This window comes from Enhydra lutris, unplaced genomic scaffold (assembly GCF_002288905.1).
Source record: "Enhydra lutris kenyoni isolate GAN:26980312 unplaced genomic scaffold, ASM228890v2 scaffoldscaffold3, whole genome shotgun sequence".
Classification (NCBI taxonomy): domain Eukaryota; kingdom Metazoa; phylum Chordata; class Mammalia; order Carnivora; family Mustelidae; genus Enhydra; species Enhydra lutris.
This window is the reverse complement of record NW_019154087.1, coordinates 60,884,228-60,900,840: the sequence shown is the minus strand read 5'-3', so window position 1 is coordinate 60,900,840 and position 16,613 is coordinate 60,884,228. Positions and strand designations below refer to the sequence as shown.

The 16,613-nt window shown below is 34.5% G+C and overlaps 1 protein-coding gene across 4 annotated transcripts in view; it reads right to left on the bottom strand.

Moving 5' to 3' along the window:
- The window catches only part of LOC111154636 (chloride voltage-gated channel 3), a 95,008-nt gene that overhangs the window by 40,854 nt on the left and 37,541 nt on the right, over positions 1–16,613 (bottom strand). For 2 of the 4 annotated variants that reach the window (XM_022514394.1, XM_022514413.1), the window contains exon 1: positions 15,514–15,781. The exons of the other annotated variants lie outside the window; for them this stretch is intronic. In XM_022514394.1, coding sequence (XP_022370102.1) covers positions 15,514–15,592 — 79 coding nt within the window. In that variant the 5' untranslated portion in view covers positions 15,593–15,781. Of the gene's footprint in view, positions 1–15,513; positions 15,782–16,613 lie in introns of those variants that run through there. 4 annotated transcript variants of the gene reach the window in all.

The window sequence follows — 16,613 nt, the reverse complement described above, 5'->3', positions numbered from 1 at the left end:
TAGATAGTATAGGAGATACAAAGGTAATAAAAACATTGTCCCTGACTCAATATAATACTGAATATTATAAACAAACTTAAACTTAATGTCTATTTACTTCTACCAGGTAGAACAGGGTTCTCTCTTCCCTTCCTATCTGATATATTTGCCTTGGAAATATTTGCCTTGGAAAGTATAAAACTTCTAAAAGAAGAATAGTATATTGATCTCAGTGTTCTGGCAGATGTACTCCAGGAATGAATAATGTATCATTCTTGGCTGAGGGTTTAAAAGCTCAATCCCTGCAACAGCCCATGTTGATTTACATAAAACAACCTTATGCGTTTTTACACTAGCTCTTTCTTCTTCTCTCTACCCTGATTTTATTCAGCAATTTCCACTTGGTAAAAGCTGGCTGAAAGGCCACAAATTTTCTTAAGGAAAAAAACTACTGGAGAATAAACATGAGTATTTGTAACGTCTGGACAAATTTGAGAATCTCGGACTCTGCTTTCTATACGATAATAAAATTGGTAATTTAAAACATATTTTTGGAAGGATGTATCAAAAGCTTCAATGGTCTTCTGATATGATAACATCACTTCTGGCCAAAAATGCATAAACTGAATCTTAAAAGGAAAAACAAACACGAGTTGAGGAAAATTCTATAAAATTTTCTTCAATTCTTCTTACATTCTTCAAAAATGTCAGTCATGAAAGAGAAAGAATGACTGAGGAACTGTTCTAGATTAAAGGAGAAATGACATGACAACTAAACGTAACAGGTGCTCCTAGATTATTAGAATGTGGACAAGGAAAAAAATGGTTTTGTTTTTTTTTTGTTTACATTAAAGCACAGAGTAAAGTAACTGAAAAATTTGTAAACAGTCTCTAGATCAGATAATGGCACATATCAATATCAATCTTCTGATTTTGAAAACTGTACTGTGGCTATATATTAGGGAATATTCATTCATAAGGAAATACACACTGAAGTATTTACACACACAAACACATTTGATGTATTATACATACACACACACACAAAACAGTATGTGTTACATAGCAAATAGCACATAGAACAGTGAGAAAAAGAGTAAGAGACAGAATAAACAAATGTGGTAAAATGTTAACATTTCAGAAATCTGGGTGAAATGTATAAAGGATTCTTTTCATTATTTTTCAACATCTCTAAGACTGAAATTTAAAAAAAAATGTTTTTTAAAAGTCTATTATGATATATTTTGAAAACTTCCAACTCCCCCCACCCCATGTTGCCTTTATTTGGGTAGAGTTAAAGAAACATGGACTGCTGATCTTAATTACTCTTTACAATATAAAAAGCAAAATTTCTATACCACTTAACATATATATACACAATACATCAGCAGCCCCACAGTAAGAATTGTCAAGTTGTTTGCACCACAAAGATGATAAACAAATGAAGCATCTATTACTCCAAGACATAAAGCAGGAAGTAAAAAAGTAGATACTCATTTTTATGAGGTAACAAAAGGTAGAGCAACACAATTAACAATATTTACATTAACTATGGGTCTTGTCTTTAATGATTTTCTAAAAGTTACTCTGCAGAAACTACTCTGACATCTAACTTACAAAACTATGAAGCAATACAAAATATCTGAAAACCAGAAATTAAGGATTCAAACTTTTTAAACCAGAGGACCCTATGAACCAATGTTTTGTGCTTTGGGGCTTTTAGGTTTTGTCCTTTACAACTTCTGGGACTGCTACAGGACATGTTAGCATGGGATTTAGCCAGAGCAGCTTTTGTCCCCAACAGACTGTTTGTAGGTCGATCTGTCCCTTCATCCCTATTTGCTTCCATTTGCTTCTACATACAGAGCAATGGTGTTTTAAAAAAGCATATTCTAGGGCCCCTGGGTGGCTCAGTGGGTTAAAGCCTCTGCCTTCGGCTCAGGTCATGATCCTGGGATCAGCCCCGAATCAGGCTCTCTGCTCAGCAGGGAGCCTGCTTCCTCTTCTCTCTCTCTGCCTGCCTCTCCACCTACTTGTGATCTCTGTCAAATAAATAAATAAAATCTTTAAAAAAAAAATCCACAAATCAATGTGATGTACATTAACAAAATGGATAAAAATCATATGATCATCTCAATAGATGCAATAGATGCAGAAAAAGCATTTGACGAAATCCAACATTTGTTTATGATAAAAGCTCTCAACAGAGTGGGTACAGAGGGAACATACTACAATATAATGAAGACTAGATAGGACAAAACTACAGCTAACATTATACTTAATGGTAAAAAGCTGAAAGCTTTTCCACTAAGATCAGAGACAAGAGCACTCTCACTATTTTTATTCAACAAGTACTGGAAGACCAAAGGCATTCAGATCAGTAAGGAAGATGCAAAACTGTTGTTATCTGTAGGTGATATAATACCATATACAGAAACCCCTAAAGTGCCATCAAGAAACTATTAGAATAAATGAATTCAGTAAAGTTGCAGGATAAATAATCAATACAGAGAAATCTGTTGCATTTCTATATACTAATATAAAACTAGCAGAAAAAAATTAAGAAAGCAATCCCATTCACAATGGCATCTAAAAAACAAACAAACACACACCTAGGAATAAATTTAACCACGGAAGTAAAACACCGTATTCTGAAAACCAAAAGACGCTGAAGAAAGAAACTGAAGACAACACAAATATATGGAAAGATATACCATGCTCATGGATTGGAAGACTTAATATTGTCAAAATGTCCATACTATCCAATGCAATCTACACTTTCAAAAGCAATCCCTACTAAAAATAACAATAGTATTTTTCACAGAAGTAGAACAAATAATCCTAAAATTTGCATGGAACCACAAAAGACCACAGACAGTCAAAGTAATCTTAAGAAAGCAACAAAGCTGGAGGTATCATAATCCCAGATTTTAAATGATTCTACAAAGCTATGGTAATTAAAATAGTAACATACTGGCACAAAAAAAGATACAGAGATCGATGGAATAGAATAGAGAGCCCAAAAACAAACCCACACTTATATGATCAAATAATCTACAACAAAGGAGGCAAGAAAACCTGATGGGGAAAGAACAGTCTCCCAACAAACGATGTTGGGGAAACTGGAAAGCTACATGCAAAACAAACTGGACCACTTTCATACATCATACACAAAAATAAACTCAAAATGGATTAAGGATCTAAATGTGAGACCAGGAACCATAACGCTCTTAAAACAAGAAAAAAGAAACAAACAAAAAAACCCATAGGCAGTGAACTCTTGGACATCAGCCTTAGCAATATTTTTTGAGATCTGCCTCCACAAACAAGAGAAACGAAACAAGAAGTAAACAACAAGAACTACAGCAAACTGAAAAGCTTTTGCACCATGAAGGAAACCACCAACAAAATGAAAAGGCAACTTACTGAATGGGAGAAGATATCTGCAAATGGTATATCTCATAAGGCATTAATATCCAAATTATATAAAGAACACCCCCAAAAAAATCCAATTAAAACACGGGCAGAGATAAAAAAAAAAAAATGAAATCTTGCCATTTGCAACAACATGGATGGAACTAGAGGGTATTATGCTGAGCGAAATAAGTCAATCAGAGAAAGACAATTATCAAATGTTCTCCCTGATATGAGAAGTTGAGAGGCAACATGGGGGGTTTGGGGAGTAGGAAAGGAATAAATGAAAAGATGGGATCAGGAGGGAGACAAACCATAAGAGACTCTTAATCTCACAAAACAAACTGAGGGTTGCCGAGGGGAGGAGGAGTAGGGAGAGGGTGGTTGGGTTATGGACACTGGGGAAGGTATGTGCTATGTGCTATGGTGAGTGCTATGAAGTGTGTAAACCTGGTGAATCACAGACCTGTACCCCTTGGGCTAATAATACACTATATGTTAATAAAAAATAAAATAAAATAAACCACAGGCAGAGGACCTAAATCAACATTTTTCCAAAGAAGACATCCAGATGGCCAACAGACACATGAAAGGAAACTCAACATCACTCATCATCAGGGAAACACAAATCAAAACCATAGTGAGGTATCACCTCATACCTGTCAGATGACTAGTATCAAGAAGATAAAATTTAATAACAAATGTGATGAAGATGTGGAAAAAGGGATGCACTGTTGGAATGCAACTGGTAGAGCCACTATGGAAAAAGGGATGCACTGTTGGAATGCAACTGGTAGAGCCACTATGGAAAACATTATGAAGGATCCTCAAAAACGTAAAAACAGAAAAACTATATGACCCAATAATTTCAATTCTGGGTATTTACCTAAAGAAAATGAAAATACTAATCAGAAAAAATAAATGCACCCTTATGTTTATTGCAGCATTACATATAACAGCTAAGATATGGAAGTAACCTAAGTGTCCATGATAGGTGAATGGATAAAGGAATTTTAGTATCTATACATAATGGAATATTATTCATCTATTATAAAAAAGGATGAGATCTTACCATTTCCAACAACACGGATGGACCTAGAAGGTATTATACTAACCGAAATAAGGAAAGGAAAGAAAAGGAAAAAGGAACGAAACGGAAAGGAAGATAGAAGGAGGGAAAGAAAAGAAAAGAGAGAAAAGAAAAAGAAATAACATATGATTTCACTTATATGTAGAATCTAAATCCCAAAGCAAACAAAAAACTGAAACAGACTCATAAATAAAACTGGTCACTGCCAAAGGAGAAGGGGGTGGGGGGTGGATAAAATAGTGAAGGGGATTAAGAGAAACAAACCACCATTTAAAAAATAAGTCATGGAGATGGAAAATACAGCATAGGGAATAGAGTCAATACTATTGTAATAATAACAAATAAGATATTGTACCAGGATGAGTATAACTTTTCATATATGTGCTTTTCTGTATGATCTTTTATTCCATATTGTCTTTTAACTGTGTATTTGAAAACTTAAAAAGAAATTCTACTGAAGAATATCATACTCAATGTCATACTCAATGACATAGAAAACTTAATTTAGCAATATTGGAAAAATTAATTAATAAAATCTATTATTATAAAAGGAGTGCTATATAAAATTGAAGATCAGCTGGCTATTTTAAAAAATTCAAACTTTTACTTAAGTATGTATGACAATTTCATATATTTCTTTTATAGTTTGTCCTGCCAAACATGGAAATCTGAGTAGTACGAAGAAGGAGAAAAGGAAAAACTTTCTATCCTACTCTAAACTGGGTAGGGAACATTCATTTTTGAGAGGATCATAGAAGTGCCTACATACCCCACCTCTGGAGTAATTTTAAAGGTATAATGTGTCCTAACAATAACAATATTTTTAAAATATTCCTAATGTATCATTTCTTTGTATATAGTTCACTGCAACCTAGATTTGTCTAAAGTTTAACTTACATATATTAAAGAGATAAATACAAATTATTTATGTGTGTTAATAAAATGCAGTACAAGTTATCCAGCTTCACCTTGCAACTTCATCTTATGCATGAAGGAAGCATGTATCTTGTAGGTAATGCCACAAGCACAAATTTAAATACATCCATACATGAGTATGTGCATAAACTAGATCTCTCTCTTTCCTAAAATAATACTTCAGGGGTTGGTTAATTAGAAAATTATTATACGACTTTCCTAAAGCTGATATCTGAAAGGGAAATCTATAAGACAAAGAGGTTTATGGGATGAAATAAAGGTGGTCAGGCCATACTTCCCCGAGTATGCCTTTCTTTGTCCTCAGTAAACGCTGTCCTTATAGTTGTACTCTATTAACACAAAATGACATGAGTTAGCCTGGCCTTCCCATTTCTCAAGGCACATACAGCTTGCATTTACTTATCTGTGAAGAGAGCGGTAGAGGTGTACCAGAATACCTTTTGAAAATACTGATCAAGGTTCCTTACCCAACACTACTTCCTTGTCCTCTCCACACATTTTTCTTCTACCAATTCAGTGAGGCAATTATTGCCAAAGGAAAAGAAATACACAACAGAGCACAGAAAACAAGAGTCGTTACTTTGGCTTCTGAGTTTCAAATTTAGGCTTTTAAAATCAATAGAAAGGCAAAATTTTAAAAGCCAGTATCTTTGAGTTTAAGTGATAGGTTTCTAGGTTTCAAAGGCTTTAAGTAAGAAAAGGTTTGAGTTTCTGCAGTAAGACATGGATTGAAAAAAGAACAGATGAAGAACCAATCCTTACATGACTACATGAGGTTTGCTGGGGAGGCAAGGAGAGGGAATTGAGTAAACAGAAGTTATAATAGTTAAACTGGCAACTGGCTTCAGTCTTTAACATTTTCCTATAACAAAAAAATATAGATGATATCATACTAGCCACACTTATTTACAAGCTCTTCATTACCGTGCATATTTTCTAAAAACTATCTCATATCATTAAGTGCATATGCACATCATTTTCAATGTACTTCAGATTAACTGCTGTGACATACTGTAATTTAAACCTCCAGGTTAGTTTGCTTTACAAACAGTATATGCAATAAACATATGTGAGCCTAATTGGTCACCCTCTTTCCCAATTTTTAAATTTTTAACTTTTTTCTTGTTCTTAACATTTTTCCTCAAACGTGCCCAGATATTGAGTATCAATAACCAGATATATCTCCAAGCTTAAAATAACCACATTAACCAGGAGCTGTCCTCAGATTAGGATTTTTCTTTGTATAATGGTCCCTTATTGTTTCTACCCACCTAGAAACCCCTTCCCTTTCTTTCTGTAACAGAACCCAATTTTTTTTAGGAAATCTCTATCCCTTATTTCATATAGTCTTGGTGAGAGCATCAATCAAGGTGTCCTCCCCTCCCCAGCTAAGAAAAAGACACATGATCCAAGGCAGACCGATAAAACTATCTCTTGGAAATGTAAATCTTGAGTACTGTGATACAAAGACACTGGGGGTCTATTAATTTCAATGACTTCACTTCCAAAGGATAGGGCAGTTGCTGCTACTTGGATTGTAAGAAAGTACAATCTAAGGTACTAGTCTCCCTCCACCCCCAAATAAATAAATATATTAATTAAGTAAAGTAACAGTTTCCGAATTTAAGAAAAAAATTGAAAAACGTTTCTGGAGGTCTGACTACCAGATGCCAATGAATACCCTTCTACTACGTAATGGCTGGAGGAATGGTGGGGAGACTAGAAAAAAGACTGCCTTCTTTGCAGAGTGACCTAGTAGAGAAATTCCATTACCTTAATGCCCTCGGAGCAAAGTCATATTCCAGCTCTGCCACCTATTAGCTATGTAACTATACCCTGCACAAGTTACTTACTAACCTCTTGGAAGTGACTGGGTTTTTTCACCCACTTTTAGAGTACGATGTGTAAACTGGAAATAAATCATGTAAAATATCTAATACTAAGTCTGATAAACAGGAAATCAACAAACACGAGTTACTGTTTCTACTCAACTATCCTGGTATTCAAAACTTTACCAGGCTGCATTATATTATTCATATGGCATTATTTTTAACCCAGAAGACTGACAAAATGACAAAGACGGGGGAGGAAAATGTCTTACAAATTTGAACAATGAGCTCTTCTACAATTGTATATTAATCTAAAATCCTATAGATTTTTCCGTAAATAATATAACTAATTACGGCCAGCTTGTATGGACATAGAAACACATTTCTAAAATCTATGGTCAATAACCAATCTTTCTATGAAATGGACATTTTGTGATTCAAATATTATCAACAATATTTCCATAGTTCAAGTATCACCAACACTAAAACAGCTCAGTAGGCAGGAAAAATTATCCAATCAATGAGCTGTTAACTGAGTTGCAGTTTTCTTGCAAAAATAAAACTATTTTTTAAAATTTTTTTGAAGATTTTATGTCTTCTGTATATTTCTTCTTTTTTTATTTTTTGAAGATTTCATTTCTTCTGTACAAGCAGGGAGAGAAGCAGGAAGAGGGAGAAGGAGAAATAGACTCCCAGCTGAGCAGGAAGCCCAATGCAGGACTTGATCCCAGGACCCTGGGATCATGACCTAAACCAAAGGCAGACAATAAAACAACTGAGCCACCAAGGTGTCCCGCAAAAATAAATTTATTGATAAGAGAACTTTGTCTTGTTTATTTTTTCCCCAGATGCAAAACTTTTTATCTCTTCTACCACCCCCATTCCCTAGCAACTACTAATCTACTTTCTGCCTATATGGATTTGCCTATTTGCCATTTTATATAAACAGAATCATAGTTTTTTTGTATTGGGGTTCTTTTATTTACCATGTTTTCAAGGTTCATGCATGTTGCAGCATGTATCAGTACTTTATTACTTGTTATGAGTGAATATTACACTTATGAATATTCCGCATTTTATTTATCCATTCATCCACTGACGGACATTTAGATTGTTTCCTCCTTTTGGCTATTATGAAAAGTGCTTCTATAAAGTTATGTACAAAAAATTCATACATACCTATGTAAACAAAAATTCATTTACTAGTATCAGTAATCTAAACAAACAAAAAAAAGAGTTGGTCTTTTCAATAAATGATGCTGGTACAACTGGCTATCCACATGCAAAAGAATAAAGCTGGACCTGTACCTCATACTAACATAAAAATTAACTCCAAATGGATCATAGATATAAACGTAAGGGCTAACTAAAACTATAAAACTCTTAAAACAGAGTAAATGCTTATGACCTTGGGTTAGGCAGTGGTTTTGCAAATAAAACACCAAAGCACAAGTGACAAAAGAGGTAACAGATAACACTAGACTACATCAGAATTTTTAAAAAATCTTTCATACCTAGAAGCCAGACACAGTTATCTGGTATCTAACAACAATAAAACAATATCTACATTGTTCTTGGCACTTGGCCCACCGGATATTGTTCTTGGTACTTTACATAAATTAGCTCATTTAATTTTCACAACAAACCCATGAAATAAGAATTACTCCATTTCATAAATCAGAAAAACAAAACACAGAGAGTTAAGGTTATATATCTACAAAGTAGTTAACAGAGATTCACATTCAAGCAGTTTCATTCCAAAAGCATTTCTTAGCACTACGGAATACTGACTAAAAAGTAATTTCATAGTTCGTTTGCCTGCCTATGTGTACTATACGATATGTAGACACTCTTCTCCCCTAGTAAGTTAAGAACCCTTAAGTAGTGTCTTCTCCCAAACACTTGTGCACGTGCACTTAGCTTTTAGACGATTAATGCAATCCTACCCTTCACCGTTATCATCCTTCTTTGCCTTTGATTCCAGAGCACTTGTCCTATATTATTTAAAATGCTACATTGAAAAACTGTTTCAACAATAGTCATGGGCACTGCTTTGTTACCAGCACTCATGTCCCTATGTTTTAACAGGGGTCTATGAAAATAACATACCCTACTCTCATTGTCAGGTCATTCCGTGGGCCATAAGAAGCCTACCTTATACCTGGGAGAGCTAACTGCCCCTCCAGGTGTATATCAGAAACTGTTTTTCAAACTTTTATGAATGTGGCCCATAGCAAGAAACATTTCTCACTGACATAATGAGAAAAGTATACAGATATGTACCTAAGTAAAACCAATGCTTAGCATACTTACTTTTTGGCAAATAAGTCACATTTTACTATTTCCTTTCTCTTTTTTTGATACTAGTCACAACCCAGTTGATTTCATGACCAACATGTTAAAATCTGCAACTTAACAAACACTGAACTAAAAAATAGACATTAATAAAATTATCTGCTTTTCCACAGAAAACTTTATATTTATTAAATATTTGTTAAACTGAACTGAAAAAAAAAGTACCTGCTATACCTTAAACTAAGTTTATTAGTGAATTTCATAGTCACATGTGTTCAGCAGCCTAAGTCTTTACTCCAAGGGGAATAGCCAAATAATAGGCTGGGATGAAAAAGTATGTAAGCATTTATTTACTAAGACTAGAACTTATTATGTCTAGAGTCCATCTCAAAAGATGTGGGAGATGTGATCCCTGGCATTTAAAGTCATAATGTAGGGGCGCCTGGGTGGCTCAGTCATTAAGCGTCTGCCTTCGGCTCAGGTCATGATCCCAGGGTCCTGGGATCGAGCCCCGCATTGAGCCCCACATCGGGCTCCCTGCTCAGCAGGAAGCCTGCTTCTCCCTCTCCCACTCCTTCTGCTTCTATTCCCTCTCTCATTGTGTCTCTCTCTGTCAAATAAATAAAAATCTTTAAAAAAAAAAAAGTCATAATGGAGACTACTGTCCTATCACTCATACAATATATACACTTTTTTTAAATTATGAAGACAGACAGGCAGAAATCCAAAATTCTACATATTCTGAGTACCCAGTTTCTTCTATATATTAAGAACAGGAAGTCTAGTCCCCGTTGTTTTTTTTTTCTTGCCTCTGTGACCTTAGTGATAAGAAATGGTCATCCTCTTGAGGGAGGAGAAAGTAAATGTAAGTTGACAGTTGAAGTTCCAGAATGTTAGCAGACTCCCAAATTAAAGATTAAAGAGGTTAACGGCAAGCACAGTGCTAAGTGCTTAGTAGGTTGTCAATCAAATGTCCACTGGATAAATGAATAAAGTATATGCTCTTGAAACTTGTTCTGCCACCCACAGTCATATTTAACTAGGATTTAAGCTGTAAAGTCTTGGTCATTAAAACCAAATTCCAAAGAAGTTCACCAAAGATACACACCAGTCAGTAGCAATGCTGAGTCCTTTACTCAATTCACTGTTTTCTTCTCTGTTCCATTGCCACCCCAAAATAAAAAGCCTACATCCTTAGGCAGAGATGATAAAGTGGGTAGTAAGACACCTGTATAACTGGAAACAAATTCCATGTTCATTCATTATCTCTCAATGTAAGATAATCTGTGTATTACATGAATAAAAGACTTATAAAAATTGCCACTTAAGTGGCAAGGGAAATAAAGGACAGAAATAAAATCGTTTTTATTTAATTAAGGTTGTAATGGACTCCAAAAAATTACAAATTAAACATATGTTTATTTAAAAACAAAACCAAACTTTAAAATATAACTTAAGCCACCAGTCTCCTGTGGCTTTGTGTAGACACAAAGCAGAGACCTTAATGCCAGGAAAATAGCCAAAATTACAAAACTATTCTGCATGGCAGGAGATCTGCTCACATTTTGAAATTTTTTTTTTTTAAAGATTTTATTTATTTATTTGACAGACAGAGATCACAAGTAGGCAGAGAGGCAGGCAGAGAGAAAGGAAGAAGCAGGCTCCCTGCTGAGCAGAAAGCCCGATGCGGGGCTCGATTCCAGGACCCTGGGATCATGACCCGAGCCGAAAGCAGAGGCTTTAACCCACTGAGCCACCCAGGCACCCCCACATTTTGAAATCTTGATACACAAAGCATTTCTGACTTAACAAGCAGTGAGATATAAAATTAATCATAGTAAAATGTCAGTTATTTTTAGAAAATAGAGCTAGAGATAGTAATGTAATATGAACCAGATTTTATTGAAGGTTTTAAATCCAGATACCATGAGCAAAATAAATTTAAATACAGGCTTTGTTTTTATACTATTGTTTTAGACTACAAAGAGTTTCCTACATCAAATAAATATTTGTTCTTTTAATTTTACAGACACTTAGATGAATAAATTTGTAAGAAGAGAATTAATTTTCTGATTGGCTAAAAGAGGTAATAGAAGTACAGTAAGGACCTGGATCCTAAAAATCATTTTACAAAGAGCCTAGAGAATGACCCTTTGGCAGTAAAAATATCACCTAACACCTGGATTTCCAAAATAATGTGCCAGAAAATGCTAACTAATGATATTTTGGAGGAAATAAAAATGAAAAACTCACCTATTATAACAATAACAAAAAAGCTTTACTCAAATACATTTCTGAGCTAATCAATATCATGAAATGACTTCAGAGAGAAAATTAAGACTCTAAACATTTACTTCAATAGGAAGTCCCCACGTTTTGTGCTTTAAGACCATCATTTGTTTGGCATTCAAGCTCCTCTAGGATCCAGCACTTTTCTGCCTACATATACTGCCTCCCTTAACTGACCTGCTGATAAAAACTAATCAGGAAACAACATGACTACGCATTTACTCCCATCAGAGCATTTATTCATTCTATCCTCTCTACCAGGAATGTCCTATCAAATTCCCTTGTGTACTTGAGCACTTGGGACTACTACGATAGCGCTTGTCAAAAGGAGACTGATCTCTTCCTCCCCTAAAATCCCACAGACCATGCACTCTATACCATTCACTAGAAATTAATTTCCATGGGCTTTGGCTTTTTTTGTTTTTAAACTTGGGAAGCTTTCTTATGCCCCTGCCAAGCTTCAAATGTCAAGAATTACAGGGATATACCTAGTAAGAAATATTTCCCCATAATTGGAGTATAAACAATATCATTTAGATTGAATCCTGACTACTCTTTATGATTTCTTTATCTCAGTTTTGTCAACAGGAAAATGGGGATTTTTTTTTTTTTTTTAAGATTTTTTATTTATTTGACAGATCACAAGCAGGCACAGAGGCAGGCAGAGAGAGAGATGGGGAAGCAGGCTCCCCGCCGAGCAGAGAGCCCGACGTGGGGCTCGATCCCAGGACCCCGGGACCACGACCCGAGCCGAAGGCAGAGGCCCAACCCACCGAGCCACCCAGGCGCCCCGAAAATGGGGATTCTAACAGTACCTAAGTCACAAGACTATGAGAGGAATTAAATGATTTATACACATGGATGAATATACCTAAAGCACTTACAAAAATATCTGGCAAACAGTAAATTCCAAACTAAGTATTAGCTGTTATTAATATTACAGTTACTACCACCATCATTCTCCACAGCACCTAAGAGAACTCAATAAATACTTGAATGAAACATTTAATATTCAAATAATTTTTAAAGATTCTCTCATGGAGTAAAAGGAGGCTCAAAGTCCAAAAGAAATCCCAAAAAAAGGCCTGGTAGAAGAAAGGAATTCAACTCTCCAAATTACTTAGAATTCATGAACAAATTAAGAAAAAGTCCAAGTATTAAAATTAATAATCCAAATCAACAAAGTTTTAAATTTTTTTCCTTATTAAAATGGAAGAGACACTGTATGAGAAAACTTCATAGTTTCTGTACAGGAAATTTATCTCAAAAATGGCTATTTTTAAGATGCCATCTGAATTTCTAATCTATCAACAACATATTAATTAATTCTACGTTTAATTTACTTAATTTCCAGTCTATATATTATCAGACAGAAACTTAAGTAGGGAGTTTCATCATTTACCACCTCACCTTGAAAAATAGAACTGAATTTTATTTACTCCACAAAGGTAGTCCCTAACTCTAGCACTGAGAGATTCAGTAACAGATTCATGTTTACTTTATTGACATCCTTTATAATTTTACATTTTGATTAGCTGCCTTTTCATTCTCCATCAGCCTAAAGAGATATTTCTAGTCATTGTAATTTTGTCCTCATAAGCAAGCTGATTCAGTTTTCTTGATTTATGCTAGCTGCTTGTTTCTACGTCTCCAGTTCTTTGTGTTGACCCATGGCTACAATAGGTCACAAATTATGGGAAACAAATAACCTCTTATCTGTAGATATCAGGATACCACAGTACCGTCAAGTGAGCCTAATAACTGACTGATCTGCACTACAAAGATACAATGTTATCTTCAAAAAAATTGGTTTATATTATAGTAAGTCTCATCAAGGAATAAGGAACCTATTTGGGTTACCAAGAACATGCCCAATTTAGACCTTAAGCAAGATTCCTAAAAGACTATTTATGAAAATATAAGAGAAACAAAAAGCTTATGTTTTAGTAATAATCACATCAATAACCACGCCTCACTCTCACATAAATTTTGGCTTATTTCTTATTATTTGCATATCTCATATAGAGATGAGTCCATAGTAAGTTCAAAGAATGTCAAGCTTAACACTGGGAATTAAAATTTCCCAAGCCCAGGTTTTCTGGTTTAACACCATCAACAAACATGTTTTAATAGCTGAGGAGAAAACACAGTTTGTCTTGTTTTACAGTCTAATTACTGATTAGCAAATACTGTGACATTTGAACTGTTACCATTCATTCACATTGCTTCCTGTTTAAAGAAATCCTTACCAGAAAAGGAATGATGAAAACATAGGAAAAAGAGTTTATGAACATATTAAGAACTGAAAAATTAAAAAACAAAACAAACAAACCTCTAGGTGGTAAGATTATGAGAAATGTGTTTTCTTCTCTATGCTTTTAGATATTTCTCAAATGTTTAAAAGTGTAATACATACTTAGAGAAATTTTATCGACAGCAACTCTGTAGGAGAAGTACACTATATGTTAACATGATCTTCATATAGTTTTTCCTCAAAATCTGAAAAGTAAGCTTTCACTACCAACAGACTACTACAGGATATTCAATGTTACAACTGTTCAGAGCCTAAAATAGTGCCTAGCAGACACAATGTAATCAATAAATATTTGCTGAGTACATTAACATTTTCTAATGCTAATGGAACTTAATACTAAAAAGAAAAAAAAGTATTATCAGAGTACAAACTATATTTTAAATAGCAGGCTAAATATGTTCGGAAAATCATGACTTCCTTTTTTGCTTCATAAATAATGAGTTAAATAAATATGGGTTAAACCATAAAATGAGTTTATAATATACAGCAATTCAAATTAACATGGCTAATAAATGAAATCATCAAGCTAAGAGATTTTCCTTAAGGTTCAATTTTTTTTCTAGAACAACTACCAACCAGTCTATTTTTAGATTAGTTTAAGAAAAATTTTAAAAGGGCAATTTTATTAACACAAACCAGTTATACGAACACCCAGGCAGCACCTTACAAAAGATTTACATGAATGCTGGGTGCTTTTCCGGCTTTTACAAACTACTATTATTTCTTCTGGTGTGTAAAAATCACCCTTATTGTTTTTAATCATCAATTTTTATGAAATACCTGTAGGAAACAATGTAATTAATGTTAATCAGCTGAAATACATATTAAATGAAAAATATTAATATAAAATTGTTCATCTTTATTGCCACTGTAAAGTGTTTTAAAATGAGGGCAGAGCTTTTACTATAAATTTACTTGGTGGTGGCTACATGGTAACTGGCAGCAGCTGAAACACACAGGTGCACAGACACATGATTTCTCTGTGTAAATTAAAGGAAACACGTAAGTTTTCCAAGGAAGAAAAACATTACTTTTTAGGTGCTAACATGACTCTAGTTACCTATAAAAGCGGATTAATTCATTTTCGCAGTTAAACAGAAAGAGGATTTTCACATAGAAGATGGAGTCAGAGTCCGAGTCTGAGTCCGATGTGATCTGAAGCAGTACTAATCTGCACAGAGAAAACAATCAGGGACGACTACAGAGCCATTCAGAAAACTCCATTTGCCCCTTACTAACATTCCAGGGCAACTAAACAACATACTGCAATATTTAAAGGACAATCCAGGACCTGTTTAAACTAGAGAACCGCCCAGCCACATGCAAAACATACCAACAGAGGATTCACAGCAAGGGGATGGTATTACCTCTTTTATGTAATTCCCTCAAGGGAATACAGTCTCCTCCCCCGTCATAAGGCAAATAGGGATCAGAAGAAGCATCCATGATTAGAATTTTTAAAAAGAAGAAGAAAAAGAAAAGCTCGCTAGCTTAAAAAAACACTAGCATTTCTTCCACCCCTGCTGCAGCCGGCAAGGGAGATGCCATATTTGATGAGGGTTAGAACTGTATGTAGTTCGACTCGCTGAAGCAACTGGGTTCTTCCACAGTGGATGATGTCATCAAAGGGAAATTATTGCAGCCTGGTTGCTAGTGGCTACAATCTAGCAAGGCTTAGAGGCGGAACAGCCTTCTTAATCAGGTCCTGCTACGTATGATGATGACTAAGCTCCAAGTAAAACAGACAAAACTGGTTTGAGAATTTTAATACAGCTTCTATAACATCAATGGCAACTACAGCAAAACAATAAAAACATTCTTTCTTTTCCATTTTAAGATAAATATAAGGGACACAAAGTATTTAATACGGAAATGTGAAAAGGAAATACTGGATGTAGACAATGCCCCTTTTCATTTCTGATGTAAAAAAAAAATGCGAGGAACATACTGGTAAGGTTGTATGTTTTTATAATAAAAATGTGCTAATTTTTACATACATACCAAAGGCTTCGAGACTTGGTTTTAAAAGTCTACTCTTTTTTTTTTAATTAAAGTTTATTCTTAATTCTGAAATGTACTACAGACTTCTGTGGATTTAAAAAATTTAGTAATTTAACAGTTGAATAGTGTTTTATCTCCCTAATCCCCTCTAGCAGCCCCTAGTTTCCTTCCTTTAAGGAACTAGCTAGTAAGACATGCTTGTTTTTGAGAAGAAAACTTACCAATTACCCAGTAACTTAGCTATTATTTGTGAAACTATGCAAAATGATTTACTGGGTAGGAGAGTTTTCTCTCTTCTTTCTACTTTTCCTGCCTCACAAAGATTTTGTGCTTCAAGAAAAGGCTTTTAGTAAAATATGTCTCAAAGTATACTCCAACTGACTCTTACATTTTTATGAAATTCAGAAATGAAGTAACTTTTTGCTTCAATCCATCATTCTGGGGAGGAAAAAAAAAAAGCTGATGT